At 46.2% G+C, this 18359-nt stretch overlaps 1 protein-coding gene across 8 annotated transcripts; it reads right to left on the bottom strand.

The window, feature by feature from the left end:
• Positions 1-906: 906 nt before the first annotated feature.
• On the bottom strand, positions 907-17927 carry Nr4a2 (nuclear receptor subfamily 4 group A member 2). Of its 8 annotated transcripts, none has more exons than XM_048345447.1 (8): positions 17763-17927; positions 6023-6150; positions 4679-5544; positions 3724-3853; positions 3152-3315; positions 2066-2268; positions 1504-1682; positions 907-1356 (listed from the first exon to the last, which is right to left on the bottom strand). In XM_048345447.1, exons 3-8 carry the CDS (start codon positions 5540-5542, stop codon positions 1100-1102), a joined length of 1797 nt encoding a protein of 598 aa, XP_048201404.1. In that variant the 5' UTR covers positions 5543-5544; positions 6023-6150; positions 17763-17927; the 3' UTR covers positions 907-1099. The 8 variants fall into 8 exon arrangements, 7 of the variants coding, with proteins under 7 accessions (XP_048201404.1, XP_048201403.1, XP_048201402.1 ...); XM_048345446.1 differs by lacking the exon at positions 17763-17927 and adding an exon at positions 7867-8349; XM_048345445.1 differs by lacking the exon at positions 17763-17927 and adding an exon at positions 7871-8349.
• Between the last annotated feature and the right edge of the window lie 432 nt (positions 17928-18359).

Raw genomic sequence — 18359 nt, 5'->3', positions numbered from 1 at the left:
TTTAGACATTAAAAAACAACAACAAAATTCAAAGTGCTCAGTAATTTCCAGGGAGTTATGTATATTATAAGCACTCTGGAAACAGTCGAAAGCTGCTGCATGCAAGTTCTGTTTAGCTTAGACAACAAAATAATCAAGATATAAACTTTCTTTTATCAACATCAACGATACATACAACACTTACAAACAAGGAATGTTGGACGGTGTTACAAACACTATGTGTCCCTTTTCTCAGGATTTTCTGATGTGTTAATACTTGTGCCCACCTATTTTACAATTGAGAAAATGTTTAAGCTCAGGTAACTACCAATCTTTATAAAATCTAACAGACTACATAGTGTCTGAAATACTATTTATATAATATAGACATTACTGAAGTAGCAAGTGCCTATAACATTTTCAGCCTAGAATCAACATGCTTGTCCCTTTTTATTTAGTTATTTATTTTTTGCAAACACTTATTTTTTTAGAATTTGTAATATTTATTCATAAATAGGCACAAAATAATTTAAAAAGCCAAACTGCATTGGGTAAATTTACAAGCCTTTGCCTTCTTCAACTCATGCCACCCACGCAACATTTAGTTTTACTATATATTACAGCTTTCTGTACAGCAGAAAACTTTGAAGTCTTGTTAAGGGCAATACTTGTAAGTCCCCTTAAGACTGTGTATATGTATGTGTATGTGTGCATATGTTACATTTGTCAACTGCAACAACCAAGCATGGCCAGACATTTCCCATCATACATTAGCAACCTTTCTTTTGAACAATAAACTTGATTTTTAACTGATAATAAAAAGTTTATACCACTGTATTGTGTGTAGTCCATGTTCTAAATCCAGGATTCCCCGGAGCCAAAATGCCCTTTCAGATTCTGCCTGCAGGTTAGGAAATAGCAATAGTTTTTGTTTGTTTGTTTGTTTGCTTGCTTGCTTGCTTGTTTTCTTTAGGGAACAGGGGTCTGGGGATTTTACAGAAAGAGGAAACAACAGGCTGAGACAGCTCTGGGGGGCTATCTCTGCCCATGTGACTAGCCCCCCCCCCGGACCATTTTTTAGATTTCTTTCCAGTTCCTTTGAAGTGCATGGGAGAAGATCTTAGAAAGGTAAAGTGTCCAGGAAAAGTTTGTCAATTATTGCTGGAGGTGGTACCAAGTCTTCCAGTTTCAGGTAGAAAATGCGCTGTAGCCCCTGTGTGCAAAGGGTACGGAGTTCTGGAAGCTTCCCCAACAGTTTGGACAGATAGTTGGGACGGTTCAAGCCCCCGTTATTGAAAGTCACATGGTCTTTGAGACAATTTACAATTTTGTTTTGCAGTTCTTCCACTCTCTTGGGTTCCTTGAGCCCATGTCTCTCTGCAGAAAACATAATCAGAAACAAAAGAAAAATGCACAAAGCATTAGCGAACTGACAAGATCAAGGAAGATGTATGACCCGGGAAAGCCAGAACCAATCCCCTGGGCAGTCCTGGAAGGGAAGAGCCCTGCACCTCTAGTACTGACCTGTCACCATAGCCAGGGCAGCAATGCAGGAGAAGGCAGAAATGTCGATGTTCATATTCTGCAAGTTGGAGGAGAATTCAACAATGGAATCAATCCATTCCCCAAAGCCACGCACGCATTGCAACCTGTGCAAGACCACCCCATTGCAAAAGATGAGTTTACCCTCCACTGGGTTGGACCTGCAATTAATACCAAAGAGAGAGGGGAGAGAAAGAGAGAGAGAGAAGCTAAACAACTAATTACTTGAAGAGCAATAAATGAGGGATTTAAGAGGCACCTAATTACTGAAGAGTTAATAAAATGTAGACCAGTGGACCTTGAAAGGGTTTAATTTCATAACAATCAAGAACACCCTATCCCACCTGCATTCCATTCACCCAATGCTTCTGGACATACATTCCTTCTCTTCTCCCTTTTTACTTTTTTTTTTGCAGGTCCCCCCAACACACACACACACACACACACACACACACACACACACACACACACCGCTGCCTTCTCCCTTCCTTGACTTTCTTAATACCTTCCCCACCCTCCCAGAATTGCTTCCTTCCCTTATTACCTGTACGCTAATCGCAGGACAAACAGTTCTAAGAAAGCTGATTCAAAAAGCAGGTCTTGGTCAGCTTTGGGCAGATCAGCAAAGCCAGGGATCTTCTCTGCCCAGCCCCTGATGATCTCCATGGAGCCAGTCAGGAGATCATAGAATTGCTGTATATGCTGGGTGTCATCTCCACTCATCTGATAGTCAGGGTTCGCCTGGAACTGGAATTTCATTTTAAAAAGCACTTAATGAGGTTCTCTAAAATATATAACCCGTGAAATTGCTAACCCCGTTTCTAGTAGGGGAGCCAGGTTTTTATAACAATTAAACCTCTCTCTGACCAGTAAGGAAATTAGATGTTCCGGGGCAATTAATTCAATTAGGGATGGTGCTATGAGGTCGCTGCTTTAAATATGTAAATTACCATTTCCATACAGACTAAATACTATGCCATCCAGCCCTGGGAAACGTTCACTCTTATCTCCGCAAAACAATTGGCACGTTAGTATTCAAGCTAGTCCCAGAGTGGATCTTGTACTGAGGTGGCCTTCGCAAATCTTAATAATATTGCAGTCGCTTCTAGGTTTGCCCAACATACTTCCTCCAATTAAAGCCTGCACATTTTTTTTTCACAGCTGGAGTAAAAGAGAAATTTGACCACTTGATCCACAACCCATGTCGCCATTCCTTACCCGCCTCTCTTTTCATTCCCTGGCCCCAGGCAGGGTCCCACAGACTTTACCTGCACAGTGGCAGGAATATAAGGACCATAATTTCTCTGTGGAGGTTTGGGAACAAAGTTGGGCAAGAGAGGATTTTGCTCAGCCCCTGGTTTCTTCCTTTCTTTCTTTCTTTTTTTGAGACATTGGCATATGTTCCCAGAGATTCTATCTACTACTCTGGCATGTCCCTTCTCCTTCATCAGCCCTGCCCCAGGGTCTAAACTTGGAGCTTACACTGCCTGTCTGAGTCCAGAGCTGTGAGGCATAGAACCTGGCTCGCCTCCTGTACTCCTTGGGCCTAGGTGTTGGTGCTGGGTGCGGGGAGGGGATCCTGCCCATCTCTTGGTTTCTCCACATGATACCCCCACCACCAGCTTCTTACCCTGGAATAGTCCAGGCTGGTCATAGCCGGGTTGGAGTCGACATGGGCTCTGACGAGGGCACTGATCAGACTCACCGGGGGAGAGGGGGGAGAGGGGTCCTGTGGGCTCTTCGGTTTCGAGGGTAAACGACCTCTCCGGCCTTTTAAACTGTCCGTGCGAACCACTGCAAAGGGAACAGGCCAGTTAGCACGGCTCCCAGGAGCCGGGGGTCCAGCTGCCGCCTGGGTTCCTCCCCCGGGAAGGTCGCTGCCGTGGGGCGCCGGGGCTGGCGGGCGGCTCTGGGAGCCCTTTTGCTCGAAAAGCCTTTACTGAAGAGAAGCCTTAAAGATGGGGGTTATTTTATGTCTTCCTCCAGCTGGGTCATATAGTTAAAGGCGACCAGGGCCTGGTCGGCTTTCTGAAGATAGGGGGGAGGTCGGCGAGGAGGTCGCCCAAATAGCTGTGGGAGACCCGACCCGGATGGGAGACCCGAAGAACTCCGGTCTCTGAGAAAGTAGGTTTGGGGCACAAATAGCCAGTGGGTTTTTCAGGGAGAAGACTATGGAGGAACCAATGGCTTGTCCCAACCTACCTTCTTTGACCATCCCAACAGCCAGGCACTTCTGAAATCGGCAGTACTGACAACGATTCCGGCGCCGCTTATCCACTGGGCAGTTTTTATTTGCTAAGCACACATATTTCGCGTTCTTTTGCACGGTGCGCTGCAAAAGGAGACAATGTAGGCCAAAAAAATTATTTTCTTCCTTAAAAGTCCAGCATCCCGGACTAGACCTAGAAACAATTTCTGGATGGCTTGAATCTACACTCCCCTCCCCACAAACATACACAAACACACAATTCTCTTTTTTAATTTTTTTCCTTTTCCTTTGCTTTCTATTTCTTTTCTTTTTCCTCCCCCAGGGCATTTAACAGAAGAAAATTGATAGCGTTAACATTTGAGCTAACCTTGCCGCTCCTTGCTGTGTTTTATATGCCAAGAGAAGGAGAAGGAGACGCTCAGTAAATACAAATCCGTGGGCATTCATATTATTTACATTCCTTGGAGACCTTCTCTATTTAAAATGATAAGATTATTCAATCAGGATGGCGAAATAAAGAGATCACTTAATTTGACCATAGGGAATTCTGTTCCACTTGGTTAGCTCAGACACGGTTCTCTGTCCTAACCAATTTCAATCTGAGCAGGGAAGACAGCTCCTAGCACATGCAAATCACCCTCTTCCAACTCTAGCTCCAACAACTTTGGGCGGGGGCCGCCCAGTCGACTAGCTACTGGGGGAATGCGACCTCCCGTCTCCCAGTCCTCCTGATTTTTCTGTTCAGACACCCCATGCCCCCTCGGAAGCCCGTAGGAGACTGCAGGACACCCTAGGCTGACCCGGGAGACTTGGGCAGTCGGAGGCGAGCTGAGGCTGGGCTGCGGGCTCATAGGCAATTGGTGGCTCCAGGGTGCAGGGCGCTGAGGTTGGAGCGGGGTGGGGGTGGAGGGTCCCCTACCTGCCACCTCTGCTCTCACCAGTGCTCACCTTAAAGAAACCTTTGCAGCCTTCACAAGTGCGCACACCGTAGTGCTGGCAGGCTGCATTGTCTCCGCACACGGCACACAGCCCCTCGTTGGAAGGGGAGCCCCGAGAAGGCGGAGAGGGCACCTGCGTGTCGAGCAGCTGCGATGCATGCCCGATCTGCAGACCCGGGAAGCCCATGGACGCGGGCTTGCGAATGGGGTTGGGCACAGCAAAAGTCTGCCCATCCACGACGTGGTGGCTGCCCGCGGGTTCTGGGTTCATGGGCACGTGCAGGGGCCCGTCGAAGCGCATCTGGCAGCTAGACACAGGAGTGCCCGGGGGCGACTGCTTAAAGGAGAAGAGCGAGAGGCGGGAAACCGGCGTTTTCCTCTGCTCGATCATGTGCGTAGTGGCCACGTAGTTCTGGTGGAAGTTGTGAAGAGAGCCTGGGTCATCCCACATGGGGCTGTGCTGCACCTGGAAGCCTGGGGTGGTGGGTGTCGGGGGTGAGGAGGGCTTGTAGTAAACGGACCCGGAGTGCGGCATCATCTCCTCGGACTGAGGGGGCAGGTGGCTGTGTTGCTGGTAGTTGTGCATCTGAATATCTTCTACCTTAATGGAGGACTGCTGTCCGGACAGGGGCATTTGGTACAAGCAAGGTGGCTTGACGTCGTAGCCTGTGCTGTAGTTGTCCATAAAGGTACTGAAGCTGGGGAGAGAAGTGGTGGCAGTGATTTCAGTGTTGGTGAGGTCCATGCTAAACTTGACAAACTCTGGAGTTAAGAAATCGGAGCTGTATTCTCCCGAAGAGTGGTAACTGTAGCTCTGAGAAGCGGGGCTGGCTCCTTGAGGCGAGGACCCATATTGCGCCTGAACACAAGGCATGGCTGGAAATGAAACAGGGTGATATACACTCAGCCTGGTCAACTGAACACTTTCTCCCGGGCTCGGGTACACCTGGGGCTACACCGGCAGCCCGTGGCGGTCACGGAGAGGGTAAGGGCGCGACAGGAAGGGCGAGTGGTAGGAAGCTGCGGAGCAACTGGTACAATGACTGATTCCTGAAATGTCTGATCAGATAATGACCCAGAGCTTGAAAGCTATAGAGGGTCTACAGCCCCCGGTAACCCCACCCCCACCGTTTTACAATCAGTTCCCCTTTGATGAGCCTCTTCTAGACTGAAGCTCGGGGACCAGAAAGCTTTGGAGAAACGGCAATCTAGAAATGAAGTTGAATTGCACAATAAGAACATTGTCCTGCAACCTTTAAGTCACCGGGTTGGCCTGGGTGGATCATGCTGCCCCTGTCTTGATATTTAGGGAACCCGGGTTAGGTAATGAATGAAGGAAAGAAAGTTCACTAACCTTCAGCCGAGTTACTGGCGTTTTCGAGGAAATTTAAGGTGGACAGTGTCGTAATTCAGTGAAGGACAAAGTTTCCAAGATTTTTTTAAAGAAAAGCTGTGGGGAGTCCAGCGAGTTAGATCTCCTCCCTGAAATACAGACAGAGGAAGTTTCAGGGTGTCTTTCTGACAGGAATTTGGCTGGGCAGGCCTTTTGACTGTCGTGTTGGAAATGAGTGCGCAGCAGTTAAGAAGTGTGAAAAGACATAGCTTAGATACAACGGACAAAATCATCCACTGTCATGCAAATTTCTCTAGAGAAGGCATCAAGTATCAAAGATATTTCATGAACTTATTTAACACTTAGGATGTAAGAAGTTGGCTCCTTTGGTAGAATGTTGGTGAAGCGTGGGGTGGGGGTAGTCTTTTCTACTTTAGTTTATGTTGGATGTGAATGTGAAAACTGGAGCTTAAGAGAAAGTATAACACTGAAACCTTCTCAACAGTTTTTCCCCTTGTGTCAAATGGACTTTTCTTTTGGGAAAGGAGAAGAAAGTTAGCAGAAGTCAAGAGCATAAATTGAGAACACAGTTACACTCACACACACACACACGCCTACACACACACACACACACACACAATGTTAGTAAGGCCTGGACAACCAAGAAGCCAATTAGAGTGGAAGAACCTGGGTTTCTTAATTGCTTTTTGACACCACACTGAGACTGAAGATGCTGGTGAGTTGGTGCTCTCTTCTCCAGAAAACTGAGCTTTCAACATCTTTAATTGCCAAGGGCTAGTGAAAGGGTTTCTACTTTTCCAGAAGCATCTTAGGTCAATTGTTGAGGAAGGGGAAAACTGCTTGTACAGTATTGCCACCAGTATTAAAAGTGCTTTCCAACCCAGCAAGTTGAACACCTTCTCTATAACGCTGGTCACAATGTCAATTTGAAAGAACAAGGCATTCTTGTGTCTTAGAAATTTCTCAGTTGTTCTCACTTGGAAGGAATTCTCCAGCATAGGCAATCTTATTGCTAATGATAAAGCCAGACATCTACTCCTTCTCTCCCTTCTCCCATATTCTTTCTTCAAAAGGAGGGGGAGGGAGGAGAAGGTTAAGCAGAGAAAATTAGAAAGAAGACTTGACATCCCCCTCCCCCACAACCTTTGGAAATACGCCAGTGCTGGTGCTGAATATTAGCTCCCTAGTACTTTCACAGTTTCATAACTGTAGTCTTTACGTATTCATATTTTCTTTCTCTCTCATACACACACACACACACACACACACACACACACACACACACACACACACCACTCACGGACAGCATATGTCAAAACCAGAAATCTCAGTCAACTTAGTAACAGGACACTACACCACCACCCTTACTCAACAATACCCGGGGACACATCGGCATGCTGGTCAGCCAAGGAGACACAGTTCCCAAACAACGCATAAACTGAAGAAACTTTCTCTCTGTCGTTTTACCAACAGCTTCCCTCGGATAGTTCGGACTTGGAATCTCGGTACCTACAGGCCACAATCAATTCCGCACGAGAGCAAACTTTGCGCACATTTCCGCGGACAAGTACACAGCTTGCCTAACTACAGAATCTCCTTTCCACGTCTACCAATGAGAAGCCTGGAAAGCTCTGTTGGGAGCCAACTCCCCCACAACGCCAAAACTGGAGTTCCATCAAATGCACCGGGTCATAACTGCGCGCGCCCACTCCCCATTCCCCAGTCCCACTCGCGCTCCGAGCCTCTGGCGCCCACTTCAAGAGAAGCTGTTCCCCATGGGTGGAAAAAAGAGACATGCGAAAAGGAGAATAAAAAAGAACGCCAGCTGCACAAGCTGCACCTACTCACTTAGGAGTTCTCCGCGTCTCTCTTCATTCATTCAACTCTGCCGAAGTGCTCTTTCCTCCGGGAGCCCGTGTGCCAGGGTCCGGGGAAGGGGTGGGCTAGCCCTGGTGTTAGGGAGCTGCGTCTCCGAGAGCCGAGTAGGAGCGGAGAGAGGCGGTCGGCTGGGCAGGCTGGAAGGACCGCGGAGCCGCGCGCTGAGCCGTCGGGCGTACTGGCCCTGGCCGCCAATGTGCCTTTGTTTATGTGGCTCGCGCTGCCGCTGCCAACATGCACCTAAAGTGTGCGCGTCAGCGCGCGTCAGCGGCCCGCCGCCCAATCGCCGCGCCGCCGCGCTCCCCGGACTCCTGGCCGCCGCTCGCTTTGGTATATTTCCGACCTGACGTCACGAGCAGGGCTGATTTTAAGGTGGGAACCGTTCTGGGTTCACCTTGGTAGCTGGCTTAGGTGCTTTTTTTTTTTTTTCTTTCCGAAAGAAGTGTGACCTCTCCATAACCAGGTCCTCGAAGGCTGCGGGGCTGCTACACTTCATCTCTCCCCCTCCCCACCCCACCCCTCAGAGCCCCTCGGCCGCTCGCACGTGGGGTGGGTGGAGGACGCAACAAAAGCCAGAGCGGAAGGGACGGAGGGCGTGGGCCAGGTAACCCGCTCAAGGAGCCTCAGGGAATGGGGTATGCCTAACAGCGCCCTAAGATCACCCACCCACCCTCTTCACACACACATACACACACGCACGCGCGCGCGTCTTAGCGGAAGTGCATGCAGATGTCCCACAACACAAGATGCTCAGAGGACTCCGGCAGTTAAGTGGGATTTCCGGAGCTCGATGCACACCCTCCCCCCCTTCTCTTTTTTTTCCCAGTCTTTCTGCGCCCCCCGCCCCCACACACACACTGTCCATGTTACAATGGGGTCTTTTTCTTTCCCCTTCTTTTCTCGCAGTGCCCACGCTCGAGAGAGGACACGTAGAAGGCTGAGGAAGGGGATCGGGTAGACAGTGGCCAAACCCTTCCGGGACTCCAGAATTCGGCGAGGGCCTGCCTGCTTTCCGCCCACAGGCAATGCTATCACCCCGCCGGCAACAGGTGCGCCTTCTGCAGAAAGGTGCTCGGTCCCACCTCTGGCCAACTCTCCTTCTCCGCGTACTTCCCATTGCCCGCCAAGCCCCAGCCCTTCCACGAGTCAGGGGACATAAACTGACTTTCCTCTGTTACACAAGGGCTATCACAGCCCACAGCTGCTATCAAGAGGAAAATAGGAGACCAGCATGGGGGGAAAGGTCTCGGCAGAACATAAAGTGCGCGCCCCTGCCCTTCCTGGAGAGGGTCCGGTGGGCTGCGGGAGCGGGCTCCGCTCCGCGCTCCTCCGAGTCTCCGCAAACTGCGCTTTACCAGACAATCTGCCAGCCCTGCCGGAGGCTCAAAGCCCTTCCTAGCGAAGGAAACGCTAAGCTTCACCGCCAGGCAAGCTTTCCTCCAAGTCCCCGGCCGAAACTGGACGGTGGACAGGTCACCTAGTCTCTCTCTCTCTCTCTGTCTCTCTCTCTGTCTCTCTCTGTCTCTCTCTGTGTCTCTCTCTGTCTCTGTCTCTCTCTGTCTCTGTCTCTGTCTCTGTCTCTCTCTCTCTCTCTCTCTCTCTCTCTCTCTCTCTCTCTCTCTCTCTCTCTCTCTCTCTCTCTCTCTGTGTGTGTCTCTGTCTCGTCTCTCTCGGCTGGAAAAGACTGGGAGGGAGGGCTGGGGGGCCCCCTTTCCCCTGTGCCGGGTGAGAGCGGTCTACCGGTCCCTCCTCCTCCCACGTGGCTGACTTCCAAGCTGCCGGCCCCTCTGCAGCTCGATCCCCACTGGGTGATCTCAGCCTGGGTCAAAAGGACCGTAGAAGTCTCCGGGTTCCGGGGCTGCTTATCCCTCTGCACTTCTTCCTGGGCCGGCTCCCAGACACCCTGCACTCCCTCTCCCCTCGGCCGGAGAGGCTTCGCCACTAGGTGCCCAGCGACTACCCGGAGAAGCCGCGGGCTCTTCCACGCCGCAGCCTCGGGGAAACCTTTATGGCCACCTTAAGTTTCCCCCAGGGGTTGCGGCGGCTCTGCCAGCTGCGTCCGCCGCAGCCCAGCAGTGCCCTAGTGGGCTGGAGGAAAAGAAAATCGAACCAGGAAGTGTGTTGGGGGCGGTGTTGTGGTGGCGGGGGAGGGTGTGTGAGCGGGGGAGGGGGCGGACGGGAGGGGGAGGGTGAAGAAGAGTTTATTAGTTTGAGCCCGGTAGCGTCAGCGCCCCGTGGGCAGAAGCGATTCCACGCGAACGAAAGGGAAAAAGTGAGAGTTGGGAGAGCAGTGGAGATGGAAGGGGGTGGGGGTGGCGGTGACGCAGGGGCGCAGGCATTGACGCACCGGCCGGGCTGGTCCCAAAATAGCAGCAACTCCAGCTCAGAGGCGCCCTCCCAGGTTCCCTTCCCCTTCCGCGCGCGAGCTGGGCGCGGCCAGGGGGAGCTTCCCTTGATCCCCGCGGTGGGCCAGGTTCCCAGCTGCTATTTTCAGACAGTCGGAAACTCAAGCTTGGCCACACTGGGGTGGCAGATATTATTTTTTAATACAGTTCTAGGCAAGCAGAGGCTGAGAAAACTTAAAGTTTGTAACCCCAAGCCTGCAAACAAAAGCGTTCACATCTGAGTAGATACAGGGCTCTGCCTCGATCTTCACCACTAAACATGCATTCCATTTAGGCTGGAGTCTGAGAAAAATCCGAAAATGCCCCTACCAAAAAGATGTAAAGTGTTCTAGAATTCTGAAAGTAAGGAACCAGGAGACTATTGTGGTGACTTTTTCCCTTCTTCTCTAACAGTAACCTGTCGAGTGTGGCTTCTTGCTTAAGAACCTTTGTTGAAGTCTTAATGCATCCAATAGGCAAAGGTATTTTTCACAGCAGCCAGTGGAAATGGAGTTATTACGCATAACAATAAAATGAGAGAAAAGGGGGGACTTTTTTTTCTTTCCATCTGTATGTTTTGCCGCTCTTCACGCTCTTGTTCTGGTTTCTGGGAAGCGTTACTATTTCTTAGGAAAACACACCGGGTGTACAGTAATGAACTTGCTTAAACTAGTTCTTGCATGAGCTACTTCTTGGGTTGGAGTTTGCGGTAGGGTTCAGATAATGGATCCCATACACCGAAACGAAAGTGTAAGGAAGGGCCATACTCTCCATCTCAGACTGCTGTTTACCATACTAGATTCAGAAGCGTCCAAGTCTCCGGACACTGCCAGTCTGTAATTGACTGATCCGTCAGTAGGGGGCCTGACTCCACAGTGGATCTCACACGTGCACACGCACGCGCGCGCGCACACACACACACACACACACACACACAAATTAGCTATTTACTATTTAGGCTAAGCTGAGGGAGAGAATGTTGCAGGCCCAAATATTCATGTTCTGCTGAGAGTCATAAGCAACGACAAATCTCTTATTCTTTTCTATTTTCTCCGAAAGGGAAACAGTTCGAATTGTGGGGTTAGGTTCACAATAGATTTTCTTTATTTCCTCCTGCCTATGTTTAAGTTACTGTTAGGTCACGGCAGGGAGGGCGGGGGAGGGGATCAAGAGAGTAATAAAATCCCTCATTTTATAATCAAGCAGTTCGAATTGGCATATAGTTTGGAAAAAATGAAAGCATGTTTTAAAATCCTATGATTACATGTTTAAGTAAATTACAGTTTAGAAGAGGATTCCTGTGGGTGTATTTGCTCGTACATAAGAGAATGCTTTTGTGCATAGAGGTTTAATTACACATATAATGGAATCAAAATGTAGAATCGAACAACCTTTCAGAGAAACGTTAAAATGATGCTTTAGGCTAAAAGAAACTGAAATTCTGCATTTATATGAATGAAAGCCTTCTACATTCTTATACATAAACAGTTCAAATAAAGTATTTTATCACTCAATTAAAATGAAAATACTTTTTTTAGGACCCAGTATCTGAATTATTGCCATGTATAAATGTGTAAAGTTATCCCCATAATAAAAGCCTATTTTCTTGAAAATTTAAACTATGTGGGAGCAAAAGTCTATAAGGAGCTACTCTTTGGAATTCTACTAAATTATATGTTCTTACTATTAAGGAAGTGCAATTGTATGACCTGAAAAAGCATTTAGGAAGGTAATGTAGCCATACTGTCTTTTATGATATTAACACATATTAAGTAGAACATAGTGGCACATGTATAGAAAATGTATTTTCATTAAAATCAATACACACATCACATCTAAACCCAAGTATTTTATTTTATGCATAGCTAAGCAGATTATACTTAATAAAATTGAGCTTTTGGTATAATTTAGAAGGCAAACATGGATGTAATCCCATAGGATTTTCTGTTTTAATGCATGGGAAGGAGGCCTGTAGGGATTTATTTCACTATTCTCCTCAAATGAATTCAGACTAGACCTTACAGTACAGGCATAGTACACACCTATGATGCCTTAGGAGTAGAACTTTAAGGTATTTCATTTAAAATTGCTTAATGGAACTTACTGTAAATATCAAAGTAAAATATCCATCTTAAATTACATTTGGATAAACTTCCATTCACAGCAGTCACTGCCATCCAGGCAGAGTTATAGCAGTGCTAGAAGAAAGAAGCTGTCACTTAAAAATTAAAATCTGTTTCTCAAAATGCAAAACAAATTTCAATACTGATTTCCTTTGTGGGTGTTCAGCTTTTGCATTTTCATTTGCATTGGTAGGGTATTAATCCGTTAATATTAACTTGTTAACAGTTAAAAGTCATTTATTCCCTTCCCATAGGATGCATAGAGGACAAGTCAATTCCCTCCTTGTTAGTCGAATTTGGGGTAGTTATGATTTTACTCAGTCCATTTTCTTTCCCACTAAAACCTGTCTAACGCATGGACTTTAAAATAGTCTTACTTTGATTCACATCTCAGCTCTAGAAATGTGTTAAGATGTACAGAAGTAAACAGCGCTTTTTTTCTGAAAGTATCTACTTACAAATTAAAATTATAAAACTGAACATATGGTAAAGCCTCATGCCACTCAAAAAGTACTTTACATAATAATCTTTCATCTTTTCTGTAATTATTCACTCACAGTGGCTATTACCTAATATTTGCTTTAAAATATAACTAATGTCTGCTTAAGTAACAATTCTTACTCATTAAGTGAAGAAGAATAACTTTAGTTTTAGATTCTATTGCTAATTTCAATAATCATGGAAGACATTAAAATAGAGCATGCCTTAAAACACATTTCAAAGGTTCTGAAAATAAGTACCTATGCATTAATATCAAATATACTTGAAATTCTAGTAGTAGCTAATAACATAAATAACACTAACAGTATTATAACAGCATTTAAACAGATAAGATCTAAATACTTTGCAGTTTCCATATGTAAATCACAGGTTAGTTTTATTCTACTTTTAATGATTAAAAAAGCATTTTTTATTTTTCTGTCTGAAACCAGTTGGTAGATAAGCCTTTCTAAGGAAAAACTAAAATAAAGTACTGACATATTAAAACAAAGACATGTATGCCCTTTCCCTCATCACAATTTATAATTACAGAGCTTACAATTTTAACACTACAAAAGTAACTTATAGCAAGGACCCTTATAGTGATAAGTAATAAATCTAATTACCATATCCTTTGAATAGATGTAATATAAATTTCATTGCTCACTTAAAAGTTCTAAAGTTAACAGCATAAACTTGAAGTTGAGTAATTAAGTAATCCTTATATAGACACTTATTAAAGTATTTATACATATTATCTTAAATCTACATCTATCATTTTGCCAATTAAAATTAGGACTTTAATTGCAATTAAGTAATTTAATTGCCAATTGAACAGCAAAATTGCTAAGTGACTAATTTTAATGCCTATTTTAATTACCAATCATGACTGGGGAGGGAGCTAATCAAGTTACATCAAGCAGTACCAGAGTAATGATGTGGAAAAAAAAAGAACAAACATTCAAGGCTACATGCTTTAAAAAAAGAAACATAAATTAAATAAATGCAAACACAATCTTATAAATGTGTAAAAATACTGTATTTCAATATCTGAATACAGAATATGAAAGAGAACAGATTAATTAAAGAGCCCCTGTCAATCTTCAGTCAAAAAGTATGGACAACCAAAGTCAAAATTTTATGTAGTATTTACATGGCAATCACACTAACCAAGATAAAACAAAGATGCATATAGCTGAGAATAAAAGACAGTTTCCTGCTTGGCTGGTTAAATATTTACAGATTGACAGTTTTAAAAATTTTCATAAATGAAATGCTTACAAAAGAGAGAAACAAGTTTTCACTGCAACAACATGGGTTTTGAATTTGGAAAACAAACAGGCAAGTGCAATAGGCCTAGCCCTTCCTGATAGGTCCCCTTGACTCTATTTACTTGAATAGAACCATCTATTAGAGGCCTCATGCCCATCTATAACTTGCTCCATGCTACTTTGAGAAAAACACCATTTTAAAAAATGGCAGATTTGTGAATAAAAATCAGAAAGCAGATAGGATTAAGACAATTAAAATTACTAAAGAGGGAAGATATATGTATCTCTCAGTGGGTTTACTTTTGTCATTTTCAGTCAGAACTCACATGACAGCTCAAGATAGATGCCCTAAACCAGCAAGCAACAGAAACACTAGTTTAAAAAAAAAAATCTCGACCCACACAAACATGCTTTCAAAAGTTTTCTTATTCAAATTCTCTCATTAGCAATATGGAAGGCCAATAGTGAAAGAAGTAGGTAGAGTTGCTTTCTCAAAACAGAGTTATTCCTTCATAGAAACAATTCTAGCACTTTCTGCCTATGGGGTTCTCTTTAGCAGCCAGTCACATAATTTTGAGCAACAATGCACATCCATCCTTTAAATCTTGTCTTTTTTTAAAGTCATGTTGTAACATACATGTCTTGACTGTGTTGCCACTTCAAATACTAAAATATATACTTTATGTCTACAAGGGCCTGAAATCACTTATGAAATAAATGCAGTGATGCAACTTAAGAAATAGCTAACAGTGCTACCTGGAATCTGATTTACTAATGGACTTGAATTCTGAAATAAAGCACAGCAGGACTTTGGAGTTGGCTTTTGGAAGAGGGACACTTTAATAAAAAAATAAAAAAAAAGAGGGACACTTTGGCCTTGACAAAAGATGCAATATCTGCACATGACAATAACAGCTTTATAAGGCAAGTTCTGTGTGACTGATTAGAAAACATCCTGGCTGACTATTCAGAAGTCATAGAGATTATTGACAGGCTCACACCTGATCTTGGTTAAAACTCATGCAGTATGTGCTGCAGAACACAATAAAGCCTCAAATCCTAAAGGATGACCAAAAACAACCCTAGAAAGAGCTTGCCATAACCTAGGTATATTCTGATTTGTTCTATATAAGAATTTTGGCTATACACATACACATAATATTGTACTTGTGATAATTACAATATAACTGAACTTGAGTGCTAGGTAACAAATCATCTGCCATTACAAAAGGGGGAAGAGAGGAACAACTTGTCATTTCAAAAGCATTCTGAAAAAATATGATGCATAAACCTTCAAAACATTAAGGCATTTAAATACGTATGACTAAAAGGAAATACAATTTTTAGAATGTTCATGTCTATGCATTTTCCAGTGTACAATCTATCTGTTCACATGTGGTTTACATATTGTTGGAGGGAAAAACTTTTTAAACAGTAGTTTGAGAAAAACTGAGATTGATTGGAACATATTGTAAACATGTAGAAATATAACAATAAAAATATCCCTCTGTACATTAATGTAAACTCATTTTTAAAGGTGCTAAAAAAAAAGTAGTGTTTTAACTCTGGCTTTGAGATATCCTTTAATAGAGTACAAGTAAACCAGATTTAAAATGTTATTTTACTTTTTTGCCTGTAAGTTGTTATCTTTCAATGTGATCTGCATTGTTGAATGAAGATTAAGAGTTACAGTAATACAGTCCAGTTTATAATCTGAGGTTAGAGGGAATCAGCTGAAATATTTTATTACAGGCCAGAATATTTAAAAATAAGACTTGGAAACATTCCTAGATCATTCCACTAGGACTCAAGCAACAACTTGGGGGGGGGGGGGGAGGACAAACTACCAGTACCATCACAGGCATGACTCAGGTTAAGATTCACAGTAAGTGCATGGGTTTGGTGTATAGAAACTGAATTACTGAGAAAGTCCTGCTTAGGTTTCCTAGATTTCATATTTCTTAGAACTGTTTTCCTTAAGCTCATTTCCAAAGTTTAGGAAGAGTTAATCTTTTTAGTGGACTTAGGTGTTACACTGAAACAACTCATAGAAAAACTATTTTCTCTAGGTATCTTTTGGTTTTCTACGTTTAAAGTATGGTGTTCCTAAAGATCACTAACTTTCATTAACTACCTCTGAAAGACAGGTTCCATTTTCCATACCTCATCGATTAATCAGTTGATTGGCAATGTCCAAGACAACAGCTTTGTTAAACATCAATTTTGCATGTTGGCTGTAGGAAGGGGTAGGAGGAAGGCAATGTAGAAACAGCTTTTACAGTCAGGCTGATTTGACAGGGCCCCTCAAACTACAAATAGATGTTATAGAATTTGAATTGTAGCTCCGTAACTCAATTTATACCACAGAAATTGTGAGATGCTATCTTCCTGTTGTTACAACGTATCAGGTCAAGGGATATAAATTGTACCAGGTAATTCATTTTGCTGTTCAGAGAGTCATTAAGTTCCTCCCAGAATATGTGTGATTGATATCCCTGGAGGTGAAAGGCTAAAGGAACCATATGGCAACATGTTGCATTCCGTATGCTATCTGCCCATCCGTGCTTAAGCTGCCATTAGCAACATCTGTACCTTACGGAAATCCAGCTGCGCCGACGACGGCTGACGGAATTGTACTTGGGGGAGGAAATCTAGCTTAGCGCCATTAACTTGAGACTTAGAGTCTATCTACCAGGACGAATGGAAGCTTTCACAATTAGACGAGACGACACAAATGCTTTATTAAAGTTTAATTTTGAACTCCCAATTAGCGAAAGTGCAGTACAAATCGATTGCAATTTCCTAGAAGGCACAGCAAGTCCTCTGCCTGCCTGCCCTGCCACATGCCAGAGCCATCCGAGCAAACTTTCCCAGCTCGCGACAGCTGAATGGGGGTGGTTCAGAGCAGGGTCTCCCCATCCCAGGAAATCCCTAAAATTCTTGCTAGTCACACCTTTCGCCGGGCGGGGTCTTCCACCGGAGGTAGAACCCCAGGAGGTGGCGGGAAGGTGGGGGATGGGGAGAGGGGGGCGGATGATCGGTCCCCTGGGTGGGGAAGGGTGGCAGTGAGGGGAGGGAGTGTCTGGGGAGGAGCAGTGGGAGGGAGAGGGGCGGCCAGGGGGAGTCTCTATTTGGGGGACCTCTCAGGAGAAGGCTGGTCTAGTCAGTCACACAGAAGTTTTTTTCCGCTTTAGGCGCTACCCAACCAGATTGGCTTCCAGCGCGCGAGGAAGAGGACGGAGGAGTTGGGGGGCAGTGGAGACCCGGAAGGGCTGCCCAGCGTCCTCACCCTCCCTGGCTCTCCTCCCTTAGCCCCAAACAAAGCCCCTCCCCGCCCCCCACTCTCGGTCCAGAATACGTTACCTGCCTGGCGCTCCCGGCCCCACAGTCACCGAATCCCGCTCCTCGGGGCGCACAAAGTGGTCGCCCCCTGGCCGGGTAGACCGCACTCTTTTCAAATTGGGGGCGAAAGGTTAGCGAGAGAAGCGCGGGAATGGGGAAGCAGAGGCAGGGGCCAGCGGAACTTACAGAGAAAATAAAAGAGGATAAGGGGCGGGAAAGGGGAGTCCGCGGGGCTCGGCTGGGGGCGGAAGAGGCCGGTTACCTTTTGGGGGGTCGTGGCCAGGAGCGAGGGGGGGGTCAGGCAGTGGCTGCCCGCCCCCCTCCCCCAGCCTCAGGAGGCGGCCGCAGCTGCACACACAGAAGCCCATTGTCGCCGCCGCCCGGCGCGCAGCCCCGCGGACTCGGCCCCGCGGCCAAGAGCGTCAGCCGCCCGTCAGCCAGGCCCGGCTCCGTGACGCGCGCGCAGCCCGCTCTATAAATAACCCGCCGCCGGGAGGCTCGGGCGGCTTTCCAGTGACGCCGGGGCCGGGCGCGGGCGGAGGCGGAGGTGGAGGAGGAGGGCGAAGGAAACAATAAAACCCACCGCCCGCCTCCGAGCCTCCCTCCGCCCGTCCGGCCCGCCGCGCCCCACCTCCGCTAGCCCGGGAATCCTAGACCCCGAGGCGCGCCGCGAGCCCAGCCGGCCGGTGCCCACCCATCCCGCCCCGAGCCCCAGAGTCAATACGCGTCCCGCGGGGCTGTACATGGCTGGCCCGCACTTGGGGGTGACAATGAGTTTAGCCAAGGGGCACTGGGCACCTCTCATGCCTTTCTTGCCTCCCCACATCCATCCCAGCACTGGTGCAGGTGTTTTGTGCAG

Source organism: Perognathus longimembris, chromosome 4, assembly GCF_023159225.1.
Source record: "Perognathus longimembris pacificus isolate PPM17 chromosome 4, ASM2315922v1, whole genome shotgun sequence".
Classification (NCBI taxonomy): Eukaryota; Metazoa; Chordata; class Mammalia; order Rodentia; family Heteromyidae; genus Perognathus; species Perognathus longimembris.
The sequence above is the reverse complement of the archived record's forward strand: the minus strand, read 5'-3'. Positions and strand labels throughout refer to the sequence as shown.